The following is a 26,613-nucleotide window of genomic DNA, read 5'->3' as shown; positions in this document are numbered from 1 at the left end:
TGCATCTAGTTACATTTATAGATGCATGTTTTTATGTACATATGTACATGTATATATACACACATATATATGTGTGTAGTTATATGTATGTGTATCTAATGTTCTGTTTACATCCTTTTGTTATGTTCACATATGTGTGCAGTTGTACAGCTATATAATTCTATTGATGGAGTCATATGGATTTTTGTTGCTACACTGATACTTGTATATTTATAGATAGGATTCCTATGTATATGTTTCTGTATATCTTGTTATATGTAATTTGTAACAGTTAATACATATTTTCACTGTACATTGTTATGATTGTTTATTTACTTAGTTATATTTAAATACATATGGAGTTATATAGTTTTTGAAATTACACTAATTTCATTCTGAACTTGGAGTTAGAGAGGGGTATTGATATTTCTGTATTTGTACATGGGCTGTACGGTTATAGTACTATGTAATAAATTAAATTGTTAAACCTCAGTTCTTATTTGCTTATAGTGAGTGACTGTGCAGGGTTACAATAAATTAATTTTTTAACTGAAGTTGATATCTGTAAATATTTACATAGCATGATTGTAACAATAAATTAGTTTCTTAAAATGTAATTGATATTTGTATATTTATATGTTGGCAGCACGGGTGTAGCAATTTAAAATAAATTTCATTTTTAAACTTAAGTTGCTTTTGTCTACTTGTACATTAGTAGTTTGGTGTCGCAATGTATTAGGAATGGCAGAAGCACAACACAGACTCTCTTGGCTTTGGTTGCAAAAGATAGCAAGTTTGAGTCTTCCAGATCTTTTATAGACAGTTCCAAGAAGGTCCGAAAGGTAAAACTCTGACTGGTCATTAAACTAACACATCACCATCACTGGACAATTGGGACGTTTGCAAGTAAACAACAAGGATCCAAACAACACCTGCAAAGACTGTTTTCCTTCTCTAAGGACTGTTTGGATTCCTCCTTATGGCCAGGCCAGAGTGAGAACTAGTTTCACACTGGCTCAAGCTAATGCCTGAAGCCTAAAAATCTCTTATTTGACTATAGTCAGGTCCCACAGTGTGGGTGTAACAATCTGCACAAAATTCAGTGTTTCAACTGAAAGAAATGTAGATTTGTGCTATCTAGAGCAATGAGCCAGATGTAAATGTGATGATGCTGGAGGATTTTGGCCATGAAAATCTCCAGCCATGCCCAGCGCATGCCGCACTTGCACTCAGGCTGGGCAAGGAAAGCACAGATTTGGGATGGCAGCAGAGCCACACGTTGGCTAAGAGCTCACTGCTGAGGCCTGAGTAAATTTTGTATTGTGGTTTGACACTGGCCCAACACCAGGCACCCACCAGAGTTGCTCGCTCACCCTCCCCTGCCACAGCTGGGCAAAGGAGGGCAAAGGGAAAAAAATGTTAACAAAGGCTTCATGAGTGAGATGAGGACCGGGAGAACTATTTCAAGGGCAAAACAAGCTCGATTTTAGTTGCAAAGTGAATTTATTACTAACAGAATCAGAGGAGGATAATGAGAAGTAAAATAAGCCCTTAAAAGACCTTCTTCCCCCAGCCCCTTCCTCCTTCCCACGGACAGTGCAGGGAGACAGGGCACAGGGATTTTGGTCAGTTCATCACCGAGATCATCTTCCGCTGCTCTGGGAGAGGAGTCCTTCCCCTGGGCTCCCTCCCAGGGGAGACAGTTCTCCATGAACTTCTCTGGCGTGGGTCCACTCTTACAGGCAGCACCTGCTGCAAACATGAGTCTCTCCCACAGGCAGATAGTCCTTTCAAAACTGCTGTGGCATGGGTCACTCTTCCCACAGGGTGCAGTCCTCCAAGGACAGGCTGCTCCAGCCTGGAAGCAAGGGCCCTTGCTCTCCACTGGGTCTTCTACCATATCACAGCCTCCTCCAGGCATCCACCCGCTCTGGCATGGGCACCTCCCCCATGGGCTGACTGTGGATCTCTGCATCCCCCGTGGATCCATGGGCTGCAGGGGCATGGCTGCTTCACCATGGTCTTTACCATGGCCATGCAGGGGAACCTCAGCTCCAGTGCCTGGAGCACCTCCTGCCCATCCTTCTCCATTGACCTTGGTGTCTCCATGTTGCTTCCCTCACATGTTCTCCCCTCCTCCTCTTCTCTGCCTGGAGGCAAAACCCGTGATTTTGTTCCAATTTTTTCTTAAATACGTGGCCACAGAGGCGTTACCAACCCCTCTCATTGGTTTTGGTCAGCAGCATGTCCATCTTCAGAGCCATCAGCCATTGGCTCAGTCAGACACAGTGGAAGCTTCCAGCAGCTTCTCACAGGAGCCATTGTTGTGGTCCCCCTGCTACCTAAAAGCAGGCCTTGCAAAACCAATATGCTCTGGGACTCCACTGAGCGTAGAACTCCAACTAGAAGCCACCTGGGGAGGACAAATCCACCCCCATCCCACAGGCAGCCCTTTAAGAAGTGCTCCAAGTGTCCCTCTGAATGTCATCCTGGAGACCAGAAGCCAACAGGGATCCTTGCTACCTTTGACAGCACTTCGGCAAATAAGCTGGAGCAAGGGGGAGGGAAAGTGACTACGACTGCTGCAGGCTGGGGGTGAAGGTGCTGAAATGGTCCAAAATCCAGAAGGATACTGGAGAACTGGGAATCAGCAAGTTCTCACAAGTGCTGAAATGATTTTTGTGTGAGGTTCCCTGAAGTAACTCCCAGAGAAGCTGATGCTGTAATAAGTAGTACCAGAAGGCACAAACACTCCGAATGCTAGGAGATGGTCTATATCACCTACAGGCAATGGCTTAGGAAAAGATCAAGTATACATTTCATATAACCTATTTATTATAGTATATATACTAAAATATAGAATGTGTTGTGTTATAGATGATAAATTACTTATACGATAAATAAGTATGTATTATTTGATACATTTCTATATATTTTGATAAATATTTTCATTTCATATAGATTTGATATACTTCTCCAACTTGGGAGTTGAAGATGTACTACTGTCCAAAACCTTCTGCCTACACAGCAGTCAGCCCACTGGTGTGTACATGCACACCCACCCACTGTCCTTGCTCTTCTCACCATCTCAGGGCTGCTGTTTGCACAGAATTGGGATGAATTTAACTCAACAGACCCACAGGTGGGGTGTCCAGCTTGACATGAACACTGATGTGGCAAGGTACAGCACAGCTCTCAAATCACTTACATTTATCTCATGTAGTTTCATTCCTGCTGGGCACTGAGGAACTCTTAAAAGCACGAAAGATACAGAAAAGAGGTGCAGAAAATTGGCATCTTGCCACTGCTAGTATCCTCATGGAGGAAAATGTGTTGGTTTTTTTAAAGTTGTAATTTTCCAAAATCTAGGAAAGCTGCTTAGCATCAGTAGTCGAGTTGTGAATAGTTTTCTTGACTTGGCAAAATGGGCATGTTAACTGTTACTGGAAAACTGCTCAGACTAATCACTGAGTCTTTACAGAAGTATAGCGAATGTCGTCTATTTCTATCTTTAGCACATTTTTATAGGGTCTGACAGGGTCCATGGGCTTAGCATACTGTTATTGGTTAATACATACTGTTTTACATTCTTTTCCCAGTACACAATGCCATTGTTTTTCTTTATTCTCACTGCTCCAGGAGAGTTTCAAGGACATTGAATTTGTTATTGAATAATATTGTCACCTGGATTGAAAGCTGGCTTGTGCAGACAGGCTTTTACTAAAATATCATGGCCTTGTTCTGCTAAAATATTCTCTGCAAACTGTGGACTCCACCCTTGTTTCAAATCACCTGCCCTGACGTGCAGACAAAAGCAGCACCACCAGCAGAAGCTCTGTCAGTCACTTTTCTCAAAAAGCTGCCTTAAATTTGCAAGAGAAAGAGAAAACATGTCAGACACTGGAGATTAATGACAAGACTCAGAGAAACATTTACAAAGCAATAGGCAGCAGCTTCTCTGGGATGCACCTTGTGCTCCAAGGCAGCCAGGCTCTGTGCTCCATGGGCTCTGAAGAACTGCAAGCAGGGAGGCAGCTTCGGGCACCTCAGCCCCTGGGCAGGAGTGGCCTTCTCGGTCTGGATGGCTGCCTGCGGGCTAATGCAGGGTGCTGGACTTCTGTTCTTGGCCCTAGCCCAACCTTGCAGAGCTAATTCTGTTCCCTGTCTGAAATGTGCTAAAGAGGGACTTGTCTGTTTCCAGCTCCACACGGCATTGATTTGCACCACAAAATACTGAAGGACTAAGGCCTGAACAACAGGCCCTGAGCCAAAGCTGCTCTCTAGATGACTCTTCCAACCAAATATTCTATGTATCGGCTCCTTAACGAAGTAGTACTATCAACAGGATCTATGGTGATTTCATTGGTGAAACACATCTTCACCTTTTGGCAAGGTTAAGAAACTGGACAAGGCCACACCTGGGATGGGCCACCCACTCCTTGAGTCCAGGCCAGGCTCAGGGATAAAACCAAGAGGAGAATGAAATCAGATGTCCCACACCAGAAGATCTGTCAGATCGCTCGTTCAGCACTATCAAACCCAGGCTACTCTCCCAGCACAGTCAGAAGCCTTGTGGCCAGCAAAGGTGGAGGCACTGCACGATTTCCCAGTTCTCAGCTGTGGCTCTCCAGGGCTTGGCTGGGACAGCTTTCTCCAGCTGATGTGTGGATCTGGATGAAGAGGAAAGGATTTTTCGTAATCACTAGAGGCAACCTTTTGTAACAATGATGAGGTGCATTGGTTAGCTTATCCTTGTTATAAATGCAAAGGCAAATTTGGGTTAAATAAAAGAACAATTTATTATAAAACAATTTTTATAAAAAAAATAAACAATGAGGAAAAACCACAATAAAACAAACAGCGCAGCGCTGGGTGGACAGGGGTCTATACCCAAAGGTATAGGTGTTCCCAAATCCACGAAGGAGGGTAGACTGTCCGGGGTTTTTATAGGGATTTTGTGTCCTGAGGCCAAATTCCAGGCAGGCACCATTCACCAAGGGTCCTTGATTGTTGGATGAATTGATTTCCTGGCGTTGGAGAATAGAGTCAAATAGACGTCCGGGCAGAGTCTCCTCATATGTAAAGAAGTTCTGAGTGTTTCTTGATTTCATTTTGGTTCAGGCCATCTGGATGGGATGGTTGGATCCGGGTTGGAGCTGATGGATATCTCGGCTGGACTTTTTTTCCCTTTGTCTGCCTGATTGCTTCCCCAACAGTGGCCTGCAAGGCGGGGTGTTCAGGTCCGGTGATGAGTATCTCGTCTGAGCCTTTCCCTGTCAGCCTGATGGTCCATGTCCTGTCCATTCTTTTCCGTTGATGGGCGCCGGCTAGGGTCGTTATCTCTTGAGTGGGAATTCGCGACTAGATCTGGGAAGGACTTGTGGGCCACACTGTACTTTATATTTTATATTATTATTGCTACAAATATATTTATTTAGATCTCTACGAATTTTTATAAGATCATTTATCACATCCTTTTATGGGGATTTTTTTGCATTCTTGTATGACAGTAAATAACACTATTCCTTCAGCTGGTGTCTGCATCTGTGTCTCTGACCCTCCCCATGACTGAAACACACAGCCAGCTCAGCACAACACCTGCCTCTCTCTACCAGCCCATTTCTTGGAAAACACCCCTGATCACCATTTCTGCAAATGAAATTCCCATTTTGCAAATTTTGTGCAAGCAGGTTGTTGAGGATTAGGTGTCCTTTTTTTGTTGTTGTTATTCTGGCCTGCCCATGGAATTTTTACCCATTAGCTGCGGAGACAACCTAACTGTGGGTATTTAGTAGGTGCTCGATAAAGGACAAAGAGTGGCTGGGCCCAGGGGGGGAAGGGGGCAGGAAAGGAGGGTGGGGACAGTTTTTGGCTGGCTTTCTTAGGCTTCCGGAAAAGACATTCGTTTTCTGGGTCGCGGAGCTGCTGCAGTAGAGAGAAGGGAATTTCGCCATCACCCAGACGGAGCAGCTGCTTCTTCTTCCCTCTTTGTTGGTGGCCTCGCACCCCCTGCCCTGCCGGGACGTGTGGCAGTGCCAGCCACCGCCGCGGAGCTGCTGATACACCTCATCCACCAGCCCAGGATCTCAGCTCGTCCCTGCTGTTCCAGCCGACTGTTCCTCGGAGCCCTGCAGGAGCACCGGGACTGACTGCCCGAGGAGTTTGTGAAAAACTAAACCTCTCCTCCACCCCATCTCAGCTGAGAGAGCTGTCCCGGGGTCCCTGGTTCTGTGTTCTTGTTATTGCTGTAGTTATTGTTTGTTTGTTTGCCTGGTTATACTAGTAAAGAACTGTTATTCCTATCCCCAGATCTCTGCCTGAAAGCCCCTTGATTTCAAATTTATAATAATTCGGAGGGAGGGGGTCTACATTCTTTCATCCCAAGGGAGGCTCCTGCTCTCCCTAGCAGACACCTGTCTTCTAGAACCAAGACACCTTGGAATGAAAGAATGTAGACCCCCTCCCTCCGAATTATTATAAATTTGAAATCAAGGGGCTTTCAGGCAGAGATCTGGGGATAGGAATAACAGTTCTTTACTAGTATAACCAGGCAAACAAACAACAATAACTACAGCAATAACAAGAAAACAGAACCAGGGACCCCATGACAGCTTTCTCGGCTGAGATGGGATGGAGGAGAGGCTTTGTTTTCACAAACGCCCCTCGGGCAGTCAGTCCCAGTGCTCCTGCAGGGCTCTAAGGAACAGTCGGCTGGAACAGCAGGGACGAGCTGAGATCCTGGGCTGGTGGATGAGGTGTATCAGCAGCTCTGCGGCGGTGGCTGCCACACGTCCCGGAAGGGCAGGGGGTGCGAGGCCACCAACCAAGAGGGGAGAAGGAGAAGAAGCAACTGCTCCGTCTGGGTGATGGCGAAAATCCCTTCTCTCCACCGCAGCAGCTCCGCGCCCCAGCACACGAACGTCCTTCCCCGAAGCCGGAGAAAAGCCAGCTAAAAAACTGTCCCCACCCTCCTTTTCTGCCCCCTTCCCCTCCCCCCTGGGCCCAGCTACTCTTTGTCCGTTGTCAATCACCCCTAAGCACCGGTAGTTAGGTTGTCCCAGCACATAATGGGTAAAAATTCCCCGGGCAGGCCAGAACGACAAAACAAACAAAAACAAACAAACAAACAAAAAAACACCTAACCCTCAACACAAGGGAGGCTCTTGCTCTCCCTAGCAGACACCTGTCTTCTAGAACTGAGACACAGATGAGCAAAGTAGCCACTCCCAGCTCTGGGTTCCTCTGGAAACCAACTGCTCTCAGCAAGTTTACGGGCAATACAAAACTGGCAGGAACAGCTGATACACCAAATGCTTGTGCCATTCAGAGGGACCTTGGTGGGCTAAAGAATTGGCCTGAGGGAAATCTGATGGAAGTTCAACAAAGGGAAATGGGAAGTCCTGTATCTGGAACACGCATCAATAATATTGTATGCATCAGTAGATGCTGGAGGCTGACTGTCTGGGAAGCAGCTTTTTTTTTTTTTCTTCTTGCCACAGTGGTTTTGGGTTGTGCCGCAAAGCAGAGGAAGGAGGATGGATGCAGCCAGAGAAACAAAGGCTTTGCCCCGCGCCCTGCCGGGCAGTGTCCGGCCAGCCCCCGGATCTGCCGCGCTGTGCCCGCAGCCTCGGCTCTGCCGCACTCGTCCTTGCCGAGTGGGGGCCAAGCACAGCGCCCCCACTCAGGCCGCGCGCCGCCGGCGCGGCCGAGGCCCTTGTGCCGCGGTCATTGCGGCGACAGTCAGAGACAGATCGGTGCCATGGCGGAGCTGCCACTGCCCGCCGTACTCAACGCCAGCACCTTCCCTGCCAAGCTGTGGCGCCTGGTGAACAGCCCCCGCGTCCGCTCCGTGTGCTGGGACAGCCAGGCCCAGGGGTTGCTCATCGACCGCTCCCTCTCCGAGCAGGAGCTGCTCAGCCCGGGCAGCGCCCACGGAGGGGGCGGCGAGGGGGTGGGGGCGGCCCCGGACTCCTTCAAAGCCACACACTTCAGCAGTTTCGTGTGCCAGCTCAACCTTTACGGCTTCCAAAAGGTGCCGGCATGGGTTGGCTCAGCTGTGCTGGGTGATGCCAGGGGTTGGCTCCACTTCAGGAATCCCAGTTTCCGCCGTGATCGTCCCAAGCTCCTGCTCTGTATCAAATGCCTGACCAGGGCCAACAGGCAGCGGCTGGCAGCGGGGCTGGAGGTGCGTAGCCGCCAGCCCAGCCGCCTCCAGCGGCTCTCCACAGACCGGTCGCTGCCCGTCTTCCTCACCGGGCAGCCGCCCAGAGCCGGTGAGACGGGGTGGGAGCTGCGGTTGCGGAGGGTGGCGTGGGCTTTGGCCGTGGGTGCTGCCCGGCTGGGCAGGAGTGGCCCCTGCCCGTGCTGGGGCCGCTCAGGGCTGCTGCCCCGGCCGGCACAGGCGCTGTCCTTGGGCAAGGCTGCTGTGCCGGCAGGGCCCGGGAGCTGTGCTGGGCTGCCGGGGGCTGCGGGACAGTCCCGCCGCGCCTGCGTTCGCCACACGCTGGCCCGCTCGGCCGGCAGCCGGCCCAGCCCTGCACCATGGCTGGCGCTGCTCATTTGGGCGGCCCTGGGATGCTCGGGGAGGTCTCCGTGAGTGCGTGTGAGCCGAGGGCTTGGTCGTGCTCAGGCCCAGCGGGAGGGAGCCTCCTGTCCCATTTGGAGCAGAGGGGAGAAGAGCTGGCAGTTGGGTTTCTGGCAGCTGCCTCCTGCCAAAGAATGGCAGCAGGACACTTTTCCCAGATGGTTGAATGGATAGGGGAGAGCTCAGTATACAAGGAACTGGTTGTTGCATAGCCTCAGAACATGTTTTGTCTGGGGTTTTTTTTCCCTCACCTTGCTTGGGAGGAGGAGACCTTTTGTCTTCCCTGGCAGAAGTACAGTTGCTGCCAAGGGAAACACACCTCAGGACCAATAGTGACCCAGCCTTCGCTTTGCTTCCTTTTTTCTTCCCTTACTGCTGCACAGCACTCTTGTACCAGGACCTCGCTGCTGCTGTTTTACCTGAGGATTCAGAGCTGCGTTCAGACCCTTCCAGTCGAAGTGCAGGTGCTCAGGAGTCTGAGGTTTTCTTACGATCTCCCAAGAAAGCGTTTGCCACATCCGGACTTCCTGGGGTTTTATCAGAGGAACCAGGCACATGCAAATTTCAACTCAAGCGTGAGGTCGTCATTCTGCTGGTTTGCATGGACTTTAAATGTCATCCTGAGCTAACAGTTCCACTCATTCCCATAGACCATCAGAGTATTTCCATGGCCTCTCCAGAAGGCAGCAGCTGCCCATCTTCAAAGCAGCACTCACCAGTCTACGACCCATCAGGTAGGGAAAGGGCATCTACACTTTCTTTTCAAAGAGGACTTGGAGAGTGACCCTTTGCACTGTTTTCCAACAATGCTCTCTCATGGGTAGATCTCAAGTGAGAATCAGGTAGAAAGTGTCCAGTTGCTTAGGAAAAGGGACCTTAAAAACAGAAAGATTGTCTGTCTGCTTTTCCTGTCCTTCCTGCAGGTTTGGAGGCTGTTCTGGCCATTTTCCAGGCAGCCTGTCTGCTGAGGTGAAAGGGCAAAGTGAAAAATATTGCCTGACAAGTGGTCAGTGTTAGGTGAACACCCTTGTTTGTTGGAATGAAGCCAATCTGAGACCCTGATAGGATATTGCAGGTGTTTCAGACTGTCTGCCCTGTAAATCAGGTTGTGCTATTGAAATGAGCTTTGTGTGCCTCAGAACAGCTGCAGATTATAGCCTCACCCACAAGGTTACTTTTAGAATAAACTCACAGTTTAACTTCTCAGTGTGTGCCTGAAGATCTGGGCTCTTCCTGGGTGAATGCACTTTCTGTGGTCTCTTGTGATGAGAAACTCAAGCAGCCAAATCCCAAAGCTGCTGGGAAGATGCAAAAGGCTGTGATTAAAGGAGATTATGTCTGTGTGTATGTCTATATCAGTTTCACAAGCCATACTTTAATCTATGTACATGTCAATTGGGATAAATACTTTTTTAAGGGGAAGAGCTCACTCTTCCAGTTCCCTGGGAAGTTTGAATACCTTTCTGGAATTGAGGTTGCTGTGCGCTTTCTGTGTTGTTTGATCCAAGGCAGCAATAAAGCTCTGCGTCCCAAAGCCTCATTTTGGAGCCTCACTGATGTTTTTGGATTCTTCCAGCAGCCAAGGGCACTTCAGTCCCCAGTGCTCCAGCTGGCAGTGCTGGTTATGCAGCATGGACAGCCCCAAGCTGGGTATGGAGTGCTCCTGGCGAAGAGGAATTGCCACCACTGGATCTGGACCTCGTTCTTGAGACACTGGAGGAGATGCTTTCACCATCTCTGCCTGAAAGGTCTCCCTCTGCTCAGGTAACTCCATTGGACAGGGATGAAAGGGGCTGGACTGAGAGCTTCTGAATGGTGTTGCATGGCTGAGAAGCAAAGGCTTCTTGAATTCAGCTGCGAACGGACAGGGAAGGATTTGCTTGGTAAAGCAAGATTTGCTAAGGAAGAGGGAATGAAAAGGGGGGATACCCCTTAGGTGAGGATGAGAGGTGTTTGCCAGGTTTGGATGCTCCTTTTTCTGGGAAGAATCCCTCGTGCAGGGGCATTTGTGGGGAGGAAGTGGAAGCTTTGTGGGTTCTAACAGGCTTTGTTTGATGGGAAAGAAGAGAAGGGCATTTGGAGAATTGCCACTGAAGGCAGAGTAGGAGGGGCATGCGAGAGGTGCCAGCAGCAGATGTGGGCTCTGCCTCTCTTGGGCTGGAAGGCCAAGGCAAAGCAAGGGCTGGGCTGCAGCTGCTCCTGCAGCTGCTGCTGCTGCTGTGTGAGCCCTGCTGTGCGTGTAGGCGTTCCCAGAGCTGTGTGTGGGGATGGGCTGGAGCTGCAGCTTTCTTGCCCTCTCAGTAACCTGGTGCCTGCAGTCCAGTTTCCATCTGGGAAATCCTCAGCTGGGCAAACTGGCCAGTCTTGCTCTCCATGTTCCAGAGCTCAGTCACCTTGTGGGAAGAGATGTGTGTTCCCAGGCAGCCCCTGCAAAGCTGCAGCCTGCATGAGACGGTTCTGCTTAGGGCTGTGGTGGGAGGAGCACATCCCTGTGCCAGGAGCTGTCAGGACTCCATCCTTAGTGCCCAATCCATGGGTTGAGTGTCATCCCCACGCTCAACAGCATCAGCCTTGGTAGCTCTTGGACCGTGTTTGAGAAGTCAGTGTTTTTGACTGTTGAAGGCCTCTGGGGCCCAGACCTCCTTGTTAGGAAGAAGGGATTAAGTGTGTGAGCCATGGAGTCTTCAGGGGGCAGATGTATTGGTTTTGAGGCCCCATGACTTGTGTGATTGGTGAGAAGGACAATGTTGGTGCTGGACATGAAATGGTTAAGGACTCCTTTAAGCCCAGGGGCTCCTCCTGTGTTTGAAGAGCAGTTCAATCAGGGCCCATTAGTCTTTGTATTTGACAGATTCCTTCTTTGACTTTGTAATCCCTTTTTTCTTAAGTCAGGTCTCTTCCCAGACTGGTCTGGAGTGTTCAGTTTCTGCATTGGCACAGGCCTTTTTGCATATTATTCTACAACTTTGCCAAAGAATTTCTCTTATTTCATTTAATATGCAGACCCATTGCATCGGTAGATTTATTATTGAGGAAGGGCAGACTGGAGGTGGGGAGGGTGGATTTTTTGGAACTGCCCAGATCTTATTGCCAAGCGTGATGACCCTGTTATAAATGCAAAGGCAGATTTGGGTTAAATAAAAACAATTTATTATAAAACAATTTCTATAAAAAAATAAACAATGAGGGAAAACCACAATAAAACAAACAGCGCAGCGCTGGGTGGACAGGGGTCTATACCCAAAGGTATAGGTGTTCCCAAATCCACGAAGGAGGGTAAACTGTCCGGGGTTTTTATAGGGATTTTTAGCCTTGAGGCCAAATTCCAGGCAGGCACCATTCATCAACAGTCCTTGATTGTCGTATGAATTGATTTCCTGGCGTTGGAGAATAGAGTCGAATGGACGTCCGGACCGAGTCTCCTCATATGTAAAGAAATTCTGAGTGGCTCTTGTGGTTCAGGCCATCCGGATGGGATGGCTGGATCCGGGTTGGAGCCGATGGATATTTCGGCTGGATTTTTCCTTTTGTTTACTTGATGGCTTCCCCCAACGGTAGCCCGCAAGGCGAGGTGTTCAGGTCCGGTGATGAATATCTCGTCGGAGCCTCTCCGTTTTGGCTTGATGTTTCGTGTCCTGTCTATTCTTCCCTGTTGATGGTCACCGAGCCTGTCCTTGTCAGTTTGAGGAGTTTTTTTTCTGTCAGCTTGATGGGCCGCGTCCTGTCTATTCTTTTTGTTGATGGGCGCCGGCTAGGATCGTTATCCTTTGAGTGGGAATTCGTGGCTAGATCTGGGAAGGGCTTGTGTGTCATACTGCACTTTATATTTTATATCATTATTGTTATATACATTTATTTAGATTTCTACGAATTTTTACAAGTTCATTTCTCACAGTCCCCCGCCTAATAATTCATTACATTAAAAATTCGTGTTATTTCATCCAATTCTGCAGGGGAGGACTATAATTTTTTTTACTCACATTCATCTTCTTCCCAGTCCGTTAACGAATTCTCACTATATGCTTGTGCCAAGTTATATTTATTTTCAAAATTCTTTAAGGCTTTAATCACATTTTCGTTTTCTTTTTCCTCCTCTAATTTCATTAGTTTAGAGAGAGGAGTGGGTCTCCCTTGCGCTTTCTCAGGATCAATTGGAAGTGTGGCAATCTGCATTCCTTGCACAACAGAGTGAATTAGTCTGATGAAGCAAGGAATTAAGCAGGGAAGGAAAATGATTCCGGCAACTGAACAAGTGATGAAAAATACTAGCTTCTTCCACCAAGCCCCTTGCCCGAATATCTGGTCCCACCAGGAGGCTTGTAGGATTGAATTCCATTTTTGGACTGGCACATGAGCTACTTTTTTAATTTCAGCAGCTAATCCTTTTATTGTTTCTCCGTAATCGTCTATTTCTATACAACACTCGGATTCGTTGTATCTGCCACACACTCCTCCCTCCTCGGCTAGCAAATAATCGAGAGCTAGTCTGTTTTGGTACACAAAAGCTCTCATTTGTGAATGTTGTTTGGCTAGGAGTTCTAGGGCTTCTGAAGTGTGGTTGGAAACTATCTCTACCACCGCTTGCAACTTGATAAGTCTGTTGAGGAGATAAATGGGGGTTCTGTAACCCCAGCTGCCATCATTTGCTTAAGTAGCGGGCCCGTAATATTGAATGATCCTTTTGGCAGGTCATTCTTCCTCGTTCTACTTCTGGTTGCCTCCCGCTATTGGTAGTTTCCGTTTTAATTCCCTCCTTTGTCTGTTTAATGTCTCAAAGAGAGGGGCTCAATGATTTACTCTCTGTTTTAGGTAGAGTAAAGAAAAAGGACCGAATTATTCCAAGTGTGCAGGATCCTTTCCATTTTCTGGGTAGCTCGCTGTATGCCTTTTTTACATATCCAATATATACTATCAGGAGCTTCCCAACCCTTGTTCAACTTTGCCGGATCATCCCAATATTCCTTCAATCCTATTAGCTCATGGAAGGGATTGGCCCCAGAGTTTTTGTACCAGCAAAGTTCAATTATTTCCATCCATTCACAGTTATTCCCCCGGGAGCAACTCCAATAGCCCGCGGGTGGTTCAGGTTGCCAGGTTTTTGTTTTGCTTTCCGAATTCACCGTGAGTGTGCTTACACACGGGGTATAGCCTACTAAATCAGTGAATTCTTTTCCCTCTCTGCTAATGCAGACAGTACCGATTATTCTTTGGTCTATATAACCCATCCCTCTGGTCTTTGTTTTGTTTTTGATATTTTAGAGCCTTCTCATTTTTAGAAGTTGCTCTGGGGTTAGTTCCTCTCCCTTCCAAGGCTATCTTTCAGCTGATTTTAAACCGCCACAGATCCAACAGTTAGATAGACCTAATTCTGTGGCTATTTCTTGCATTAGATCTATGAAAAGATTCTGGTTGGGGTTTGGCAACCCCCAATTGCTGTATTGTTTCTCTAATTGCTCATAATGTTCACTAAGAGAGTTAAGCCTCTCCTGTTCTAGCCTCTTTTTCCGAGCTTCCGCTTCTTGCCTCTTTAACTCTAGGGTTAGTTGTTTTATTTTGTTTTCAGGGTCCACCCCTTCCTTATCCCTGGAGAAGCAGAATACTTGGTTGAATTGCAAACATACCCGGTCATCACTACTTTTTAACAAATCAAGGATTATCGGTTCATTATTAAAAAAAGCCTTTTCTTCATGTTTTAAATTTCTACCTTCTCAATATACCTTCTCTCCCATGGTACACATTTTCAAATTCGCTTTATTGTAACATAAAGGGTTAACCGCATAATATGCCAAAAAGGTGGATTGTCTTTTCCCCCCTATCCAGACCGTTTTGTTACATTGACTGCAGATTGGAATTGGGGGAATCATTCCCACTTCTCTCCTATACCTGAAATGGGAAGTTTCAGTCTTTCTTTTCATAGGAGTTTTAGACTGCCCGTTCTTAAGCCTTGCCCCTGAGTGGTAACACTAGACCTTCCCCTTTAATTCACAAAGATTATACTGAGTGCTGTTAGACAAACAACGTTCCGGAGGACAGTAGTTAACTATTCGTCTGGTATCTGTGGCAGTTTGACACTGCTCACACTCCCCCGGAGGTACTTCGGGAATCATTCTCTCGGCTAAGCACACGGCTAGACTCAGGACAGTCAGGATTCCCCACCGGTGTATCCCTCTGCCTTGCCCTTCGCCCGTATAGAAATATACGGCGGGGATTACCATCTTCTCGGCAGCAAGGATATTCTTCAGGGGCCCTTGTAGTCCTTATGGCGTACCTTCTCTTGAAAGCAGCCCACCGAGACGACTTAATTGTGTCTGTCCTGCTCGGTACCTTGACTGTCTTTTGGCACTCAATTTTTAAAGTTTTTGCTTTGGAGTCTAATTTACCTCTAATCCCCTTTTGAAAAAGCAGGTACCACTCAGGATAGTTAAGTTCTAAAAACCCCGCCCGGGTGACAAGTATTAAGAAACGGCTAGTCAGCTCCTGTTCTTTAGTCAGACAATTGGTACACAATCTCTTAGGTTTGTACTCTCCCCAACAGTGGGTTACTCAAATTTGTTTACAACAAGCACATTTAAAATGTATAAATGGAAAACAATCACAGTTTGCGTTGATGTAACTTATCTGGTCTGCAGCTCTACGATTTTAGAACAATCATGTACTAATTTTTCTGAATAGAAACTGAGCAGGATTTTTGTGCAGTGGTTTTCAATTCTAAACCGGGTGAGCTGATTAAGATGGCTTCATATTTTAGAAGCCTGGAATCAGTCAGCCACTTCTTTGCTTTTTGCTGCAATATGTTTTTCACATCGTGGGGAGTGTAAACTACTAGGGGAGGAAAAGTTATTTTCCTTGCTTCTCTTATTAACAGAGCCACTGTTACAATTGCTGGTAAACACGTAGGCTAACCCCGACTGATTGGATCTAAGATCTTTGAAGCCTATAGGCTTCCTTTTGTCTGCCCATTCCTGAGTCAGGACTCCCTGTGTTGTTTGTTTACTCACATTCACGAACAACTGGAATTCTTTATTCGTATCTGGTAGAGTTAGTACTGGGGCAGTCATAAGAACAGTTTTTAATTTCTGGAAATTAGACTCATTCTGTTCAGTCTACTTCAGCTTGTCAGTATTTAATCTTTCATACAAAAACTTCACTTTTTCACTGAAACCCTCAATTCACTGCCTGCAATATCTTAAGAGCCCTAGAATTTGTCTAATTTGCCTTTTTGTTTTTGGTGCAGGCAATACAAGGATGCCTGCTACCCTCTTCGGGTCTAATTTTTTTCTTTGAGATATCTAATGTCTGAGGTATTTTATTTTTTATTTCAGGCTCTGTGAATTGCAGCTTGGATTTTGATACTTTCAAACTTTTCTTTCTTAGAAAGTTTAACAAGGCAATCGTGCTTTTCTTCACACTCTCTTCAGTCGGTCCAGCTATTAGCAAGTCATCTACATACTGTGAAAGCTTTGTCCTGTCTTCAAGAGCAAATTGGGTTAACATTTGTTCTAAAGCTTGTCCGAAAAGGTTCGGAGACTCCACAAACCCCTGGGGGAGGACCGTCCACCTTAGCTGTTGCTTACGGTTTTTATCTGGGTCCTCCCACTGAAATGCAAAATAATCTCTACTCCTTTCATCTAGAGGGCAAGTCTAAAAAGCATCTTTCAAATTAATCACACTATACCACACATCTTCTGGTGTGAGTCTATTTAGTAAAGTATAGGGGTTGGCCACCACTGGGAATCTAGTCCGGGTCCTAGCGTTTACCGCTCGTAGGTCCTGGACTAATCGGACGCTATCATCCGTCTTTTTACAGCCAGGATGGGGGTGTTGTGTTGAGACATGCAAGGCTCTAAAGTATCCCCGTTTAGGAGGTCATCAATTATTTGTTTCAACTCCCTTCTCTCTTTGAATGCTATACTTCAGGGTTTATTTTCTCTTCATTTTTAGGAGTCAACTTAAATATTTTCACCACTAATTCAGAATTTTTAATCAAGATATTAATTCTTAAAGCAACAATCATGTCCCTTCCCAGTAAATTGTAATCTGCTTCTTCTACTAATAGCAAATTCCCTAAGCAAATTTTATTTTCAGATTCTATTTCCACATCTTTTATTATAGGTACTTCAAAGGGGTCTCCCTTTGCACTGATTACAAAAACTTTTTCTCTGCTAGCCACACATCCGTATGGCAATTTCTGCAGGGTACTTTTCTCTGCCCCAGTATCTACAAGAAAACTTACTTCTTGTCGTTAGGGGCCCACTTTTAATTTTATCAAGGGCTTCTTGGATGTTCTGGTCTCTAAATTAAAGAGCCCCTGACACTCTTAATCTTCTTGAAAAATTTTCTCATCTTTTATTCTTTGTTTACAATTCCGCTGAACGTGTCCTACCTTTTTACAGTAGTAGCATTCCGGGCTCTCTCTCCGTGGGGCCGGGGCTGCCCAGTGAGAACCTCGACTTTTTCCGGGTAGTGTTTTAAACTTACCCTGCATCTGTTCTTGTTTCTGGATTTCTTTTACTGCAGTTACTAAAACCTTAGCCTGCAATTTCTGCTTCTCATCTTCTCTCCTCATGTATACTTTTTTTGAGCTTCCCTTAGGAGCTCCTGGAGGTTTTTATCTTGCCACTCCTCGATCTTTTTTAATTTTCTCTTAATGTCCTCCCAAGATTTAGCAACGAATTGTGTTTTTTAACAGAACCTCCCCCACAGGAGAGTTCGGGTCAGTCTCAGAGTAAATTTGTAAACTTCGCCGTAATCTCTCGATCTATTCAGTGGGTGGTTCCTTTTTTTCCTTGACACTCTCTAAAAACTTTGCTAATATTCTGGCCCCTAGGGACCGCTTCTCTTATACCTTGTACAATCATGCTCCTTAAATCCATCATGTTCTATCTGCTTTCCTCTGTTTGTGCATTCCAGCTCGGGCTTGCGCTAGGCCATTTCTGGTTACCTGGCATCCCCTGTGGATTGCGTCTGTCCCAGTCTCTGATCCCGGCTTGTTTAATCATTTCTCTTTCCTCCGGATTAAACAGTGATCTCAGGATTGCCATAAGATCGTCAAAGGTATAAATGCTACTCCCTAAAAATTCATCTAACCTCTCAGCCACTCCGAGAGGGTCATCTAACAACCGCCCCATCTCTTTTTTAAATGTTCTTACATTTCCAGAGTTAAGGGGGACATTCACAAAACTGATCACTCCAGGGGCCGTCGGTACTTCCCTAAGAGGGAACAACCGGTGCCCCTCTTCACTCTCTCCCCATTCATTATCTATCATTCTCGCTCTTAAACGGGTTCTACTTGCGGGAGGGGAATTGGTGATTGTGTGTTGCCTCCCTGTTATTAATGGTGGGAATTCTGCCGTCACCCGGTTGAAGGGAGGAGTCCCCTCCGTTGTATGGGAGGGTCCCGGTTGTGGCGGCTGGACCGGCAGGGATGGATAGGGTGTTCCCCAGCCTTGCGCAGAAAAAACCTCCGAGGAGGTTGCTGTGGTTACGGTGTTTACAGGCGGGCTAAAAGGGAGGGCCGCCGGCCTTGCTGCTGGCCCCGACCCTCCCGCTTGAGACACACGTATCTCAGTGGGTTGGTCTCGGGGGCCCAAGGGTGCTGTGGGCATTACTTGATCTGCAGAGGAAGGTCCCGCTGGTCCTCGATACGGGGGTGGTAAGTGATCGAGGGGTTCCCAGGACTCAGCTCTCGACTCACGTTTTTCTTTTTGCTTTATTGGGAATAGCCCTACTCTGACATTTACCCAGAGCTTAGCGTATTCCCTCTCCTCAGGATCTGAGGGGACTTTGTTCTCCACATAGGAGAACAACTTGTTACACGTCCATTTTTCAAATGTGCCTAACGCTGGCCAAGTGAGGTGACTTCTCAACTCCTGTCCTCCCCAAACCTCCATACAATAATGTATTAATTTCTCCTTTGATTTCCCCTTCCTCTGGGGACAATCTTCCTAGTGTTTTAGCATCCACCCCAAGGGACTTTCCAGTGGGATGTCTGGTGATTCCTCCCCCTGATCGGAGGAATCTTTTCCTGTGCTTCTTCCTTGAAGCTTACTCTTTTTCTGCCCTATACTTCGCAAATATATTCTTACCTTTCTTCGACTTCTCCGGGAGTCGATATCAGTTTCTGCGTTGTGTACTTAGGAATCAAAATTTGCCGATACTCACCTTTCAGCGAGCTGAGCTGAGGTCTCTTGTAATCGGAACTTTTGATTCTTCCCTGGACCTCTCTCTGGGTCCGTTACTAAGAGGGTTTACCAGCCTCGAGCTCGACAAGACGTCCCTTCCCCTCTTAGTACCTTGCGATCAGTTCCCGAGACACCCTTTGGTCTCAGGTTTTACGAGTGTGTGTCGAGGGAAAAAAAAAAAACTTTCACTCTGTATCGCTTCCTTCGCGGCCGGCCAATTCCCTCGCGGGAGGATGGAAACGCGACCTTGAAGTCCGCACTCGCTTCGTGATCAGATCACGTCTCACACACTCGCCCGATCGCCCGCTCAACCAGCAGTACTTACAGCTATTTTCCTGCGTGGGTGTCCCTTGTGTGCACTAGACGTTTTACGAGCAAAGTAAGCCGCGGCTTCCGAAGGCTCCGTGCCTTCCGAGCTCTCCGATCCGGATTTATCCTTTTTATTGTGGTTTTTACCTCCGCCTAAATTTGGTTCGGATATCGGAATGAACTACGGGGGTTCTCAACTCACCAGGCCGCCAAAATCAGCGGGGATACCCGTCCTGGGCAGCGAGATTCCCCGCAGTTTCTCCGATCCGAGTCACGGCACCAATCTGTTATAAATGCAAAGGCAGATTTGGGTTAAATAAAAACAATTTATTATAAAACAATTTCTATAAAAAAATAAACAATGAGGGAAAACCACAATAAAACAAACAGCGCAGCGCTGGGTGGACAGGGGTCTATACCCAAAGGTATAGGTGTTCCCAAATCCACGAAGGAGGGTAAACTGTCCGGGGTTTTTATAGGGATTTTTAGCCTTGAGGCCAAATTCCAGGCAGGCACCATTCATCAACAGTCCTTGATTGTCGTATGAATTGATTTCCTGGCGTTGGAGAATAGAGTCGAATGGACGTCCGGACCGAGTCTCCTCATATGTAAAGAAATTCTGAGTGGCTCTTGTGGTTCAGGCCATCCGGATGGGATGGCTGGATCCGGGTTGGAGCCGATGGATATTTCGGCTGGATTTTTCCTTTTGTTTACTTGATGGCTTCCCCCAACGGTAGCCCGCAAGGCGAGGTGTTCAGGTCCGGTGATGAATATCTCGTCGGAGCCTCTCCGTTTTGGCTTGATGTTTCGTGTCCTGTCTATTCTTCCCTGTTGATGGTCACCGAGCCTGTCCTTGTCAGTTTGAGGAGTTTTTTTTCTGTCAGCTTGATGGGCCGCGTCCTGTCTATTCTTTTTGTTGATGGGCGCCGGCTAGGATCGTTATCCTTTGAGTGGGAATTCGTGGCTAGATCTGGGAAGGGCTTGTGTGTCATACTGCACTTTATATTTTATATCATTATTGTTATATACATTTATTTAGATTTCTACGAATTTTTACAAGTTCATTTCTCACAACCCTTTTTCTTCTGCAAACTCCCGCATACCAGTTTTCAAAAGCAATTTGTTCGTGCACAGAAGGAAATACGGCAGGCTCTGATTGTATCCCTGCAGAATATATTGGTTGATCTTTGCATTTCCTTCTTTCGGTTTTTCTTTTCAGGTCAATACTAGTGTTGCCCGTGGGTCTTCAGGAGGGGAGGCTATGAACAAGGCTGCAGCAGAGGGAGCTTTGCCTGGTTGCGGGAGCTGTGTGAACATTTCCCAGGAGCCCAAGGAGCTTGGTAAGGAGTGAGCCTGCCCTGGTTTAGAGAGATGTGAGACAGCTGCTCTGAGCCTGCCTCTGACAGGAAGGGAGATCAGAAGAGTTGAGTTCTTGTCTGCAGGGTTGGTGCTTCCTGGTGCCTTTAGTTCAAATCCTGCACTGGCACACCTTCCCCGAGCCCTGCCCCTCCATGCTTTTCCAGAGGCGCTGACACTGAGTCCTCTGCTGTGGCAAGAGAGCCGGGAATAAACCTGAGCTAGTGGGAGTTGTGTCACCAACCTGCGTGTCCCAATTGGGTCACAACTCACAGCAACCTTCAGCTTCAGCCACTGCAGTGAGGACTGACGTCTCTGCGTCAGCCCAGAGAAAGAACAAGGCTGGGCTTCTTTGTGGGAGCTGGGACTGTCTGTGTTTCAAGCTCTCGTGGGTGCCATTTGCACTGTGAGTGTTGTGAATTGATTGCCATACTTCAAAACTTCAGGAGACTGGAAAACTTGGAAAGATCCCTGTTCTTTAAAGAGCAGGCTTCAGATTCTCAAGTGAGAGTGTGCCTCTCAGGCCATCTTTTACAGCCTTTGCTAGCAGGATAGTTTACTTCCAAAGGGAAAGATACACGGAGGCCAGCATCGACTCAGAGTTGCCTTTCCTTCCCAGATATCCATGTGATCTACCTTGCCAGAAGGGCTGCCCTGCGTGGGAAGAAGGATCAGAGGGAGAGCCTGTGACCATCAGGCAGGTGACATCCCTCTGTTTATAGATATATTTAGAGATTTTTTATCTTTATTTATTTATCCATATAGTTACAAGTATAGATTGATAGAGTTGTATTTATATGTGTATCTATTTATACATCTGTATAGTTATGGATGTGATAGAATTTTATTTCTATGTATGTAGTTACATTTATAGATTTTCAGATTTGCATTTATATATGTAGAGAGTAACATTCATATGAACACACAGTTATATTTATAAATGTGCATAGTTATTTAGTTAGAGCTATATGGATGTTTAGGTACATAGATTGAGCTGTGTAGGCCTAGGCTGCATTTTAACCTCTTTCCCCCCCTTGGCTGCCTTTTTCATCTCTTGTTTTTCCCCCTGTGCCCCTTCTGTCCCCTCTTCCCGTGCTGGGTCCGAGCTGGGGCCGGGCCAGGTGGAGCAGCAGTTCCAGCCCCGGCTGTCCCTGGAGCGGTGGGAGCTGCCGGTGGCCCCAGGCACTGTCCCCTGAGGAGCTGCTGAGGGACGGTGAGACTGAGGGGGCCGAGGAGGCGGTGATGCTGAAGGGACAGTGACCTTGGGCTGCTGGGGGCATTGAGGGCTGTGGGGGAGCAGAGGGCGATGGTGGCACTGAGGTGACAGAGGCGCAGGCTGAGGGGGGTGCAGAGTCTGAGGGGACAGAACGGGTCAGAAGGGACTGAGCGGGGTGAGAGGCCTGTGAGGGGCCGAAGAAACTGAAGGAGGGGCTGGGGGTTTGCCGAGAGGACGGCGGGGCTGAGGGGATGGAGGGGGCCAGCAGGGAGCAGAGAGGGGTCAGGGACTGCAGCTCTGCCAGGCCTTGGAACCAATTCCAGAGCCTCCACTTTTGCCACAGCTGCCCTGAAGACCTTGAGGAAGCCAGACACTGCCAGGAGCCAGCAGGGAGAAGCTGAAGGCCTCGAGCAAGAGCAGTGAACAGGGATGTGCTGCTGCCACCCCGAGAGCCTGGGTGAGGCCACAGGGCCGGTGAGGCCGGGCAGGGCTGAGGGTGGCGTGGGCTTTGGGCCTGGGCGCTGCCTGGCTGAGCAGGAGCGGCCCCTGCCCGTGCTGGGGCTGCTCAGCGCTGCTGCCCCAGCCGGCACAGGGGCTGTCCTTGTGCAAGGCAGCTGTGCCAGCAGGGCCCAGGAGCTGTGCCGGGCTGCCGGGGGCTGCGGGACAGTCCTGCCGTGCCTGCGTTCGCCACACGCTGGCCCGCTCGGCCTGCTTGTTCTTTCAGCCCTCCTGGGGAGGCTCTGAGATTTTTCCCTTCCCTGCTGGAAGGGCAGGTGCTGCCAAGGCAAAGGTCCCAATACTGACTGGGTGTTCCCTTTGCCTCCCAGATGTCCCCATCTGCTGTCCCTGTCCAGGAGAGCTGCTCTGCATGGGAGGAAAAGACCGAGGGAGAGGCTTAGAAGATGGGGAGGCTGGGATCCCTCTGGTTATAGCTCTGTTTAGAGATGTATGGCCTTGCACATAGACAGTGATAATTACGTGAATATTTACATATGTGTGTTGCTATTTGTATAGGAATATTTCTGTATGTCTGTTGTTATATTTATGGATGTATGATATGTATATATGTGTGTGTATATGTACATATATGTTTGTAATTGCATATATGGCCATACATGTACCTAAGTGTACAAGTTTGTTGTTATAACTGTCTTCAGTTCTATTTCCTGTGTATAGAGTTGTGTAGGTACCTATTTCTATTGATGTGGTTGTAGGTATATGCTGCCTTACGTGAGGCAGACACCCTGGTTCAGGAGCAGCACGGTGACCATGTTCAGGCCACTTGGTCCATCTGCACACAACACCAATGTGATGGATGGCAGGAATGGCGTTTATTGCTGAAGAATTTGACACTTTATAACCTAGGTTCACAGTGTTACTCCCATCTGCTTTCATCACAGCTAGGTGCTATTGGCTAATTAAGGGGCAATTACCATACACTGTGGAGGAGGGGGGTGACTATCTTTCCGTTACATCCCGATATCTTCCGAGCGCTGGGCCCTAGCTTCCCACAGGTATATATGGCTGTTTAAATAGGTTTACTGGTATTTATATAGGTAGGTACATCTATTTTTATATGTACATTGATCTATTTCTAAATATAATTCTTTTTACATGTGTATCCAGATGTATAGGTGTATATTTGTACTGATGCAGTTGTATGGATATTTAGATTGGGACAGTGACATTTGTATATTTTCAGATAGTTTTGTTTTATATATCTATATGTATATATATATTGTATGAAATATGTAATATTTAATTGGAATTTCCATCTGTAGATTGTTATATATGTATATATAGATGTATTTAGTTCTATTTAAACATGTATGAAGTGGTATAGTTGTATAATTCTATCTATTGAATTCTTAGTACAGGGTTATTTAGAGGGAGAGAACTGATATTTTTGTATTTCTATATGGGCTGTAAGCTTGTAGAAATCTGTAATAAATTAAGTTGTTAAACACTTCGTTGATCTTTGTCTATAGTGACTTGTAGAGGTTAGCAATAAGTTAAGTTTTTGCTAACTGAAGTTGGTATTTGTATATTTTTACGTGGCATTGTTGTGCTAATATAATAAATTAATTTTTTAAACTTAATTGAGATTTTTATAGTTCTGTATTGTCAGCGCAGGTGTAGCAATTTGTAGTAAATGACATTTTTCAACTGAAATTGATTCATGTGTATTTGTGGATCAGCTGTGCAGCTGCAGCAATCTGCAAGAAATGACATTTATCAGCTGAGATGGGTGGTTTGTGATTTGTGCTATCCAAAGCAATGGGCAGATGTAAATGTGATGACGCTGGAGGATTTTGGTCATGAAAATCTCCAGCCACGCCCAGCACATGCCCCACTTGCGCTCAGGCTGGGCAAGGAAAGTGCAGATTTGGGATGACAGCAGAGCCACACGTTGGCTCAGAACTCGCTGCACAGGCCTGCTGAGAAAACTCTGGGACTCTGCTGCGCGTAGAACTCCAAGCAGGAGGCAGCAGGGCAGGAGAAAGCATTCACAATGAAAAAAAAAAAAGAGAAATTGTGTCAAAACAGATGTGAGGATACTCTGGGAGTTTGATAAAATGCTCTAACTCACCACTGCCTAGGCTCATCTTCAGCAAAACTATTTTGTTAAAAGCTGAACACCTTCCAGGAAAGATAGATTGCACTTTCCCCTTCACTTGCCGTGCTGTGTGAGTGGAAGATGTCCTTACCACAGGGAATTTTTGCCCTTCAGCACCTCCCTCCCTCACATGAGATCAAAGATTATGTACTACTACCGCGTGGCACCATAAACAAAAACAGCCCTGCCCTCGTGACAGTGTGTGCAAAGTCTTCCCTTCCTCCTGTCCCCACATTGCACAAACTGAACCATCCCCTTCCTGTCCAAACTGCACCTGAGGTGAGTGAGGGCTCCAGGAGCTCAGGAGGGTGCAACACCACCGCAGGTGGGAAGGTTTTGCAAAGCTTCCTAAGCATCAGTGAACTTCGGGTTTGCCGGTCTTCCCCTGGAATATTGTCCTACTCATGAACGGTCTTGGAGGACACCGTGCCACCAGCTCAAGCAAGTGAAGTTTGTTTTCTTCAGGGCTTGAATGGAGGAAAATGCAAATGGTTATTTTTAGAGTGAAATTTGGGGTTTGGTGCAGCTGGGTGAGGTCCGTTATTTGCTGTGGAAAGTAGAGTAAAAGCTTTAAATTCGCTACAGAAGCTGACTGCCAGCCCACACAGAGATCTGAATGGGCCCAGGTGTGCTTGCTGCATGCTGGTCCAAGGGAAAAGCTGGAACAAAGTCCCCTTTTATTGCGGATTGAGCCTCTGTCCTGATGGGACACTTGTGGTTGGGTTCTTTTTTCCCCTTGGACTGAGACCCTGTTTATTCTTCTTTTATCTGCATTACATGCATACAAGGTACAAGGAGCTACGTGCACTAAGATATAGAAAGGTGTAAAATGGCTAACAAAGATCTTCTTCAAGGTTTCTTATATGTCCATTTACCCAATTAACAAATGCCAAGTAAATTATTTTTCTTAGTGACCCAACGACCCAACACCTGCACGCTGCACTGCGGCATTCTTTATCCAATCACTTACTACTACCTGTTATAAATGACTTTCAAATTTCCAAACAATCAATCTAATTAATTGATAAAATACTTCAATAAATTGAATACAAAATAATAAAAAATACAATTAAGTAAAAGAACACAATTTAGTAAGAAAGATACAATTAAGTAGATATATTCAGATATATATTTCTATACATATATGTGTGTGAATATAATTGGCCTGTGGTTACAAATGGTTAAGGCATAAGCAAAACCGACCAGGGTATGGGGGGGGGTGGGGGGGGTGGGGGTGGCTTCTCACCCCACCTCATGTACAAAACAAAGGACTTCAAGCTAAACTTATATACTGTATGCTTATAAGTATTCATTAATGTTTGCCATAAGTTTCTTCCTCTTTCTGATTTTTCTGACTTTACATCACGTTTTTTCACGGTGCATGCCTCACTTGTTGTTAGGGGGTCTTCAGTCTTCTTTTTGGGGGTTGTTTTGCGAAGGCTTCTCCTCTTCCTCATTGTCCTTTGGATAACCTTACAGGTTTGTGCGTGTGTAATAAGTGCTATGTTAGTCTACTAATTAGCCTTATATTTTCTAGTCTTTAGGCCCAATGCCTAGATTCATTCTAATTTTGGTCCATCTCAAGGCCGTTTTGGTCTTGAGACACCATTTATCTTCTAAACTACATCCTGTACCTTAATTTTGACATGTAACATCTGCAAAGGGGTACATCTGCTTTATAACACTGATTCTTGATCGCTTCTAATAATAACTCTACTAACAGTTACAATTTAGTTAGCATGAATCAATTCCATTTATTACAATCCCCCATTTCTCTTACTGATCACATTGATTCATGCTTCTCAATTTTAGTACTTTTTTATATTCTTAATTCTGTTCCTTTTGTTCTCCTGATTTCCATTTCTAATTTTTCTAACTTTTGTCTTGCTGCATCAAGCTTTTCACTCTCTCTTTCAAATTTGGTTAACATCTCCTGAGCTATTATAGTTTCTTTTTGTTCAGTTAACCTTTTTTTACCTTTCGAGTGCCTGTAGAATTTGCCTTTAATATCATCAAAGAGTTTGGTTTCCCTCTTTCTGCTCATTCTGGATGAGTGGGTATGGCTGTAACTTGCATTCCTTGGATTACTGAATGAATAAGTCTAATAAAGTATGGAATCATACAAGATAAAAACCATAATCCTAATGTAGAACACAATATCATAAATCCTAACTTTTTCCACCAAGTGGCTCCAAAAAGGGTATCCCACCAGTCAGTCTTCAGAATGGAATTCCATTTCTGGACTGGTACATGTGCTACTCTTTTAATTTCCTCAGCAATTTTAGTAATGGCTTCCCCATGATCATCTATTTCCACACAACATTCAGATTCATTAAACCTTCCACAAACTCCTCCTTCTTCAGCTAACAGA

General features: G+C 46.4%; 1 protein-coding gene across 1 annotated transcript; it reads left to right on the top strand.

The window, feature by feature from the left end:
• The first annotated feature begins 7,738 nt into the window (after positions 1-7,738).
• On the top strand, positions 7,739-21,134 carry LOC148184448 (uncharacterized). The gene is made up of 5 exons (XM_088053964.1): positions 7,739-8,252; positions 8,947-9,297; positions 10,140-10,327; positions 20,273-20,393; positions 21,029-21,134. Exons 1-5 carry the CDS (start codon positions 7,739-7,741, stop codon positions 21,097-21,099), a joined length of 1,245 nt encoding a protein of 414 aa, XP_087910090.1. The 3' UTR covers positions 21,100-21,134.
• Positions 21,135-26,613: the final 5,479 nt, after the last annotated feature.

This window comes from Pseudopodoces humilis, chromosome 4, assembly GCF_049639895.1.
Source record: "Pseudopodoces humilis isolate 2021_Gansu_Grassland_sample_001 chromosome 4, ASM4963989v1, whole genome shotgun sequence".
Taxonomy (NCBI): domain Eukaryota; kingdom Metazoa; phylum Chordata; class Aves; order Passeriformes; family Paridae; genus Pseudopodoces; species Pseudopodoces humilis.
This window is presented reverse-complemented; position numbering and strand designations above follow the sequence as displayed.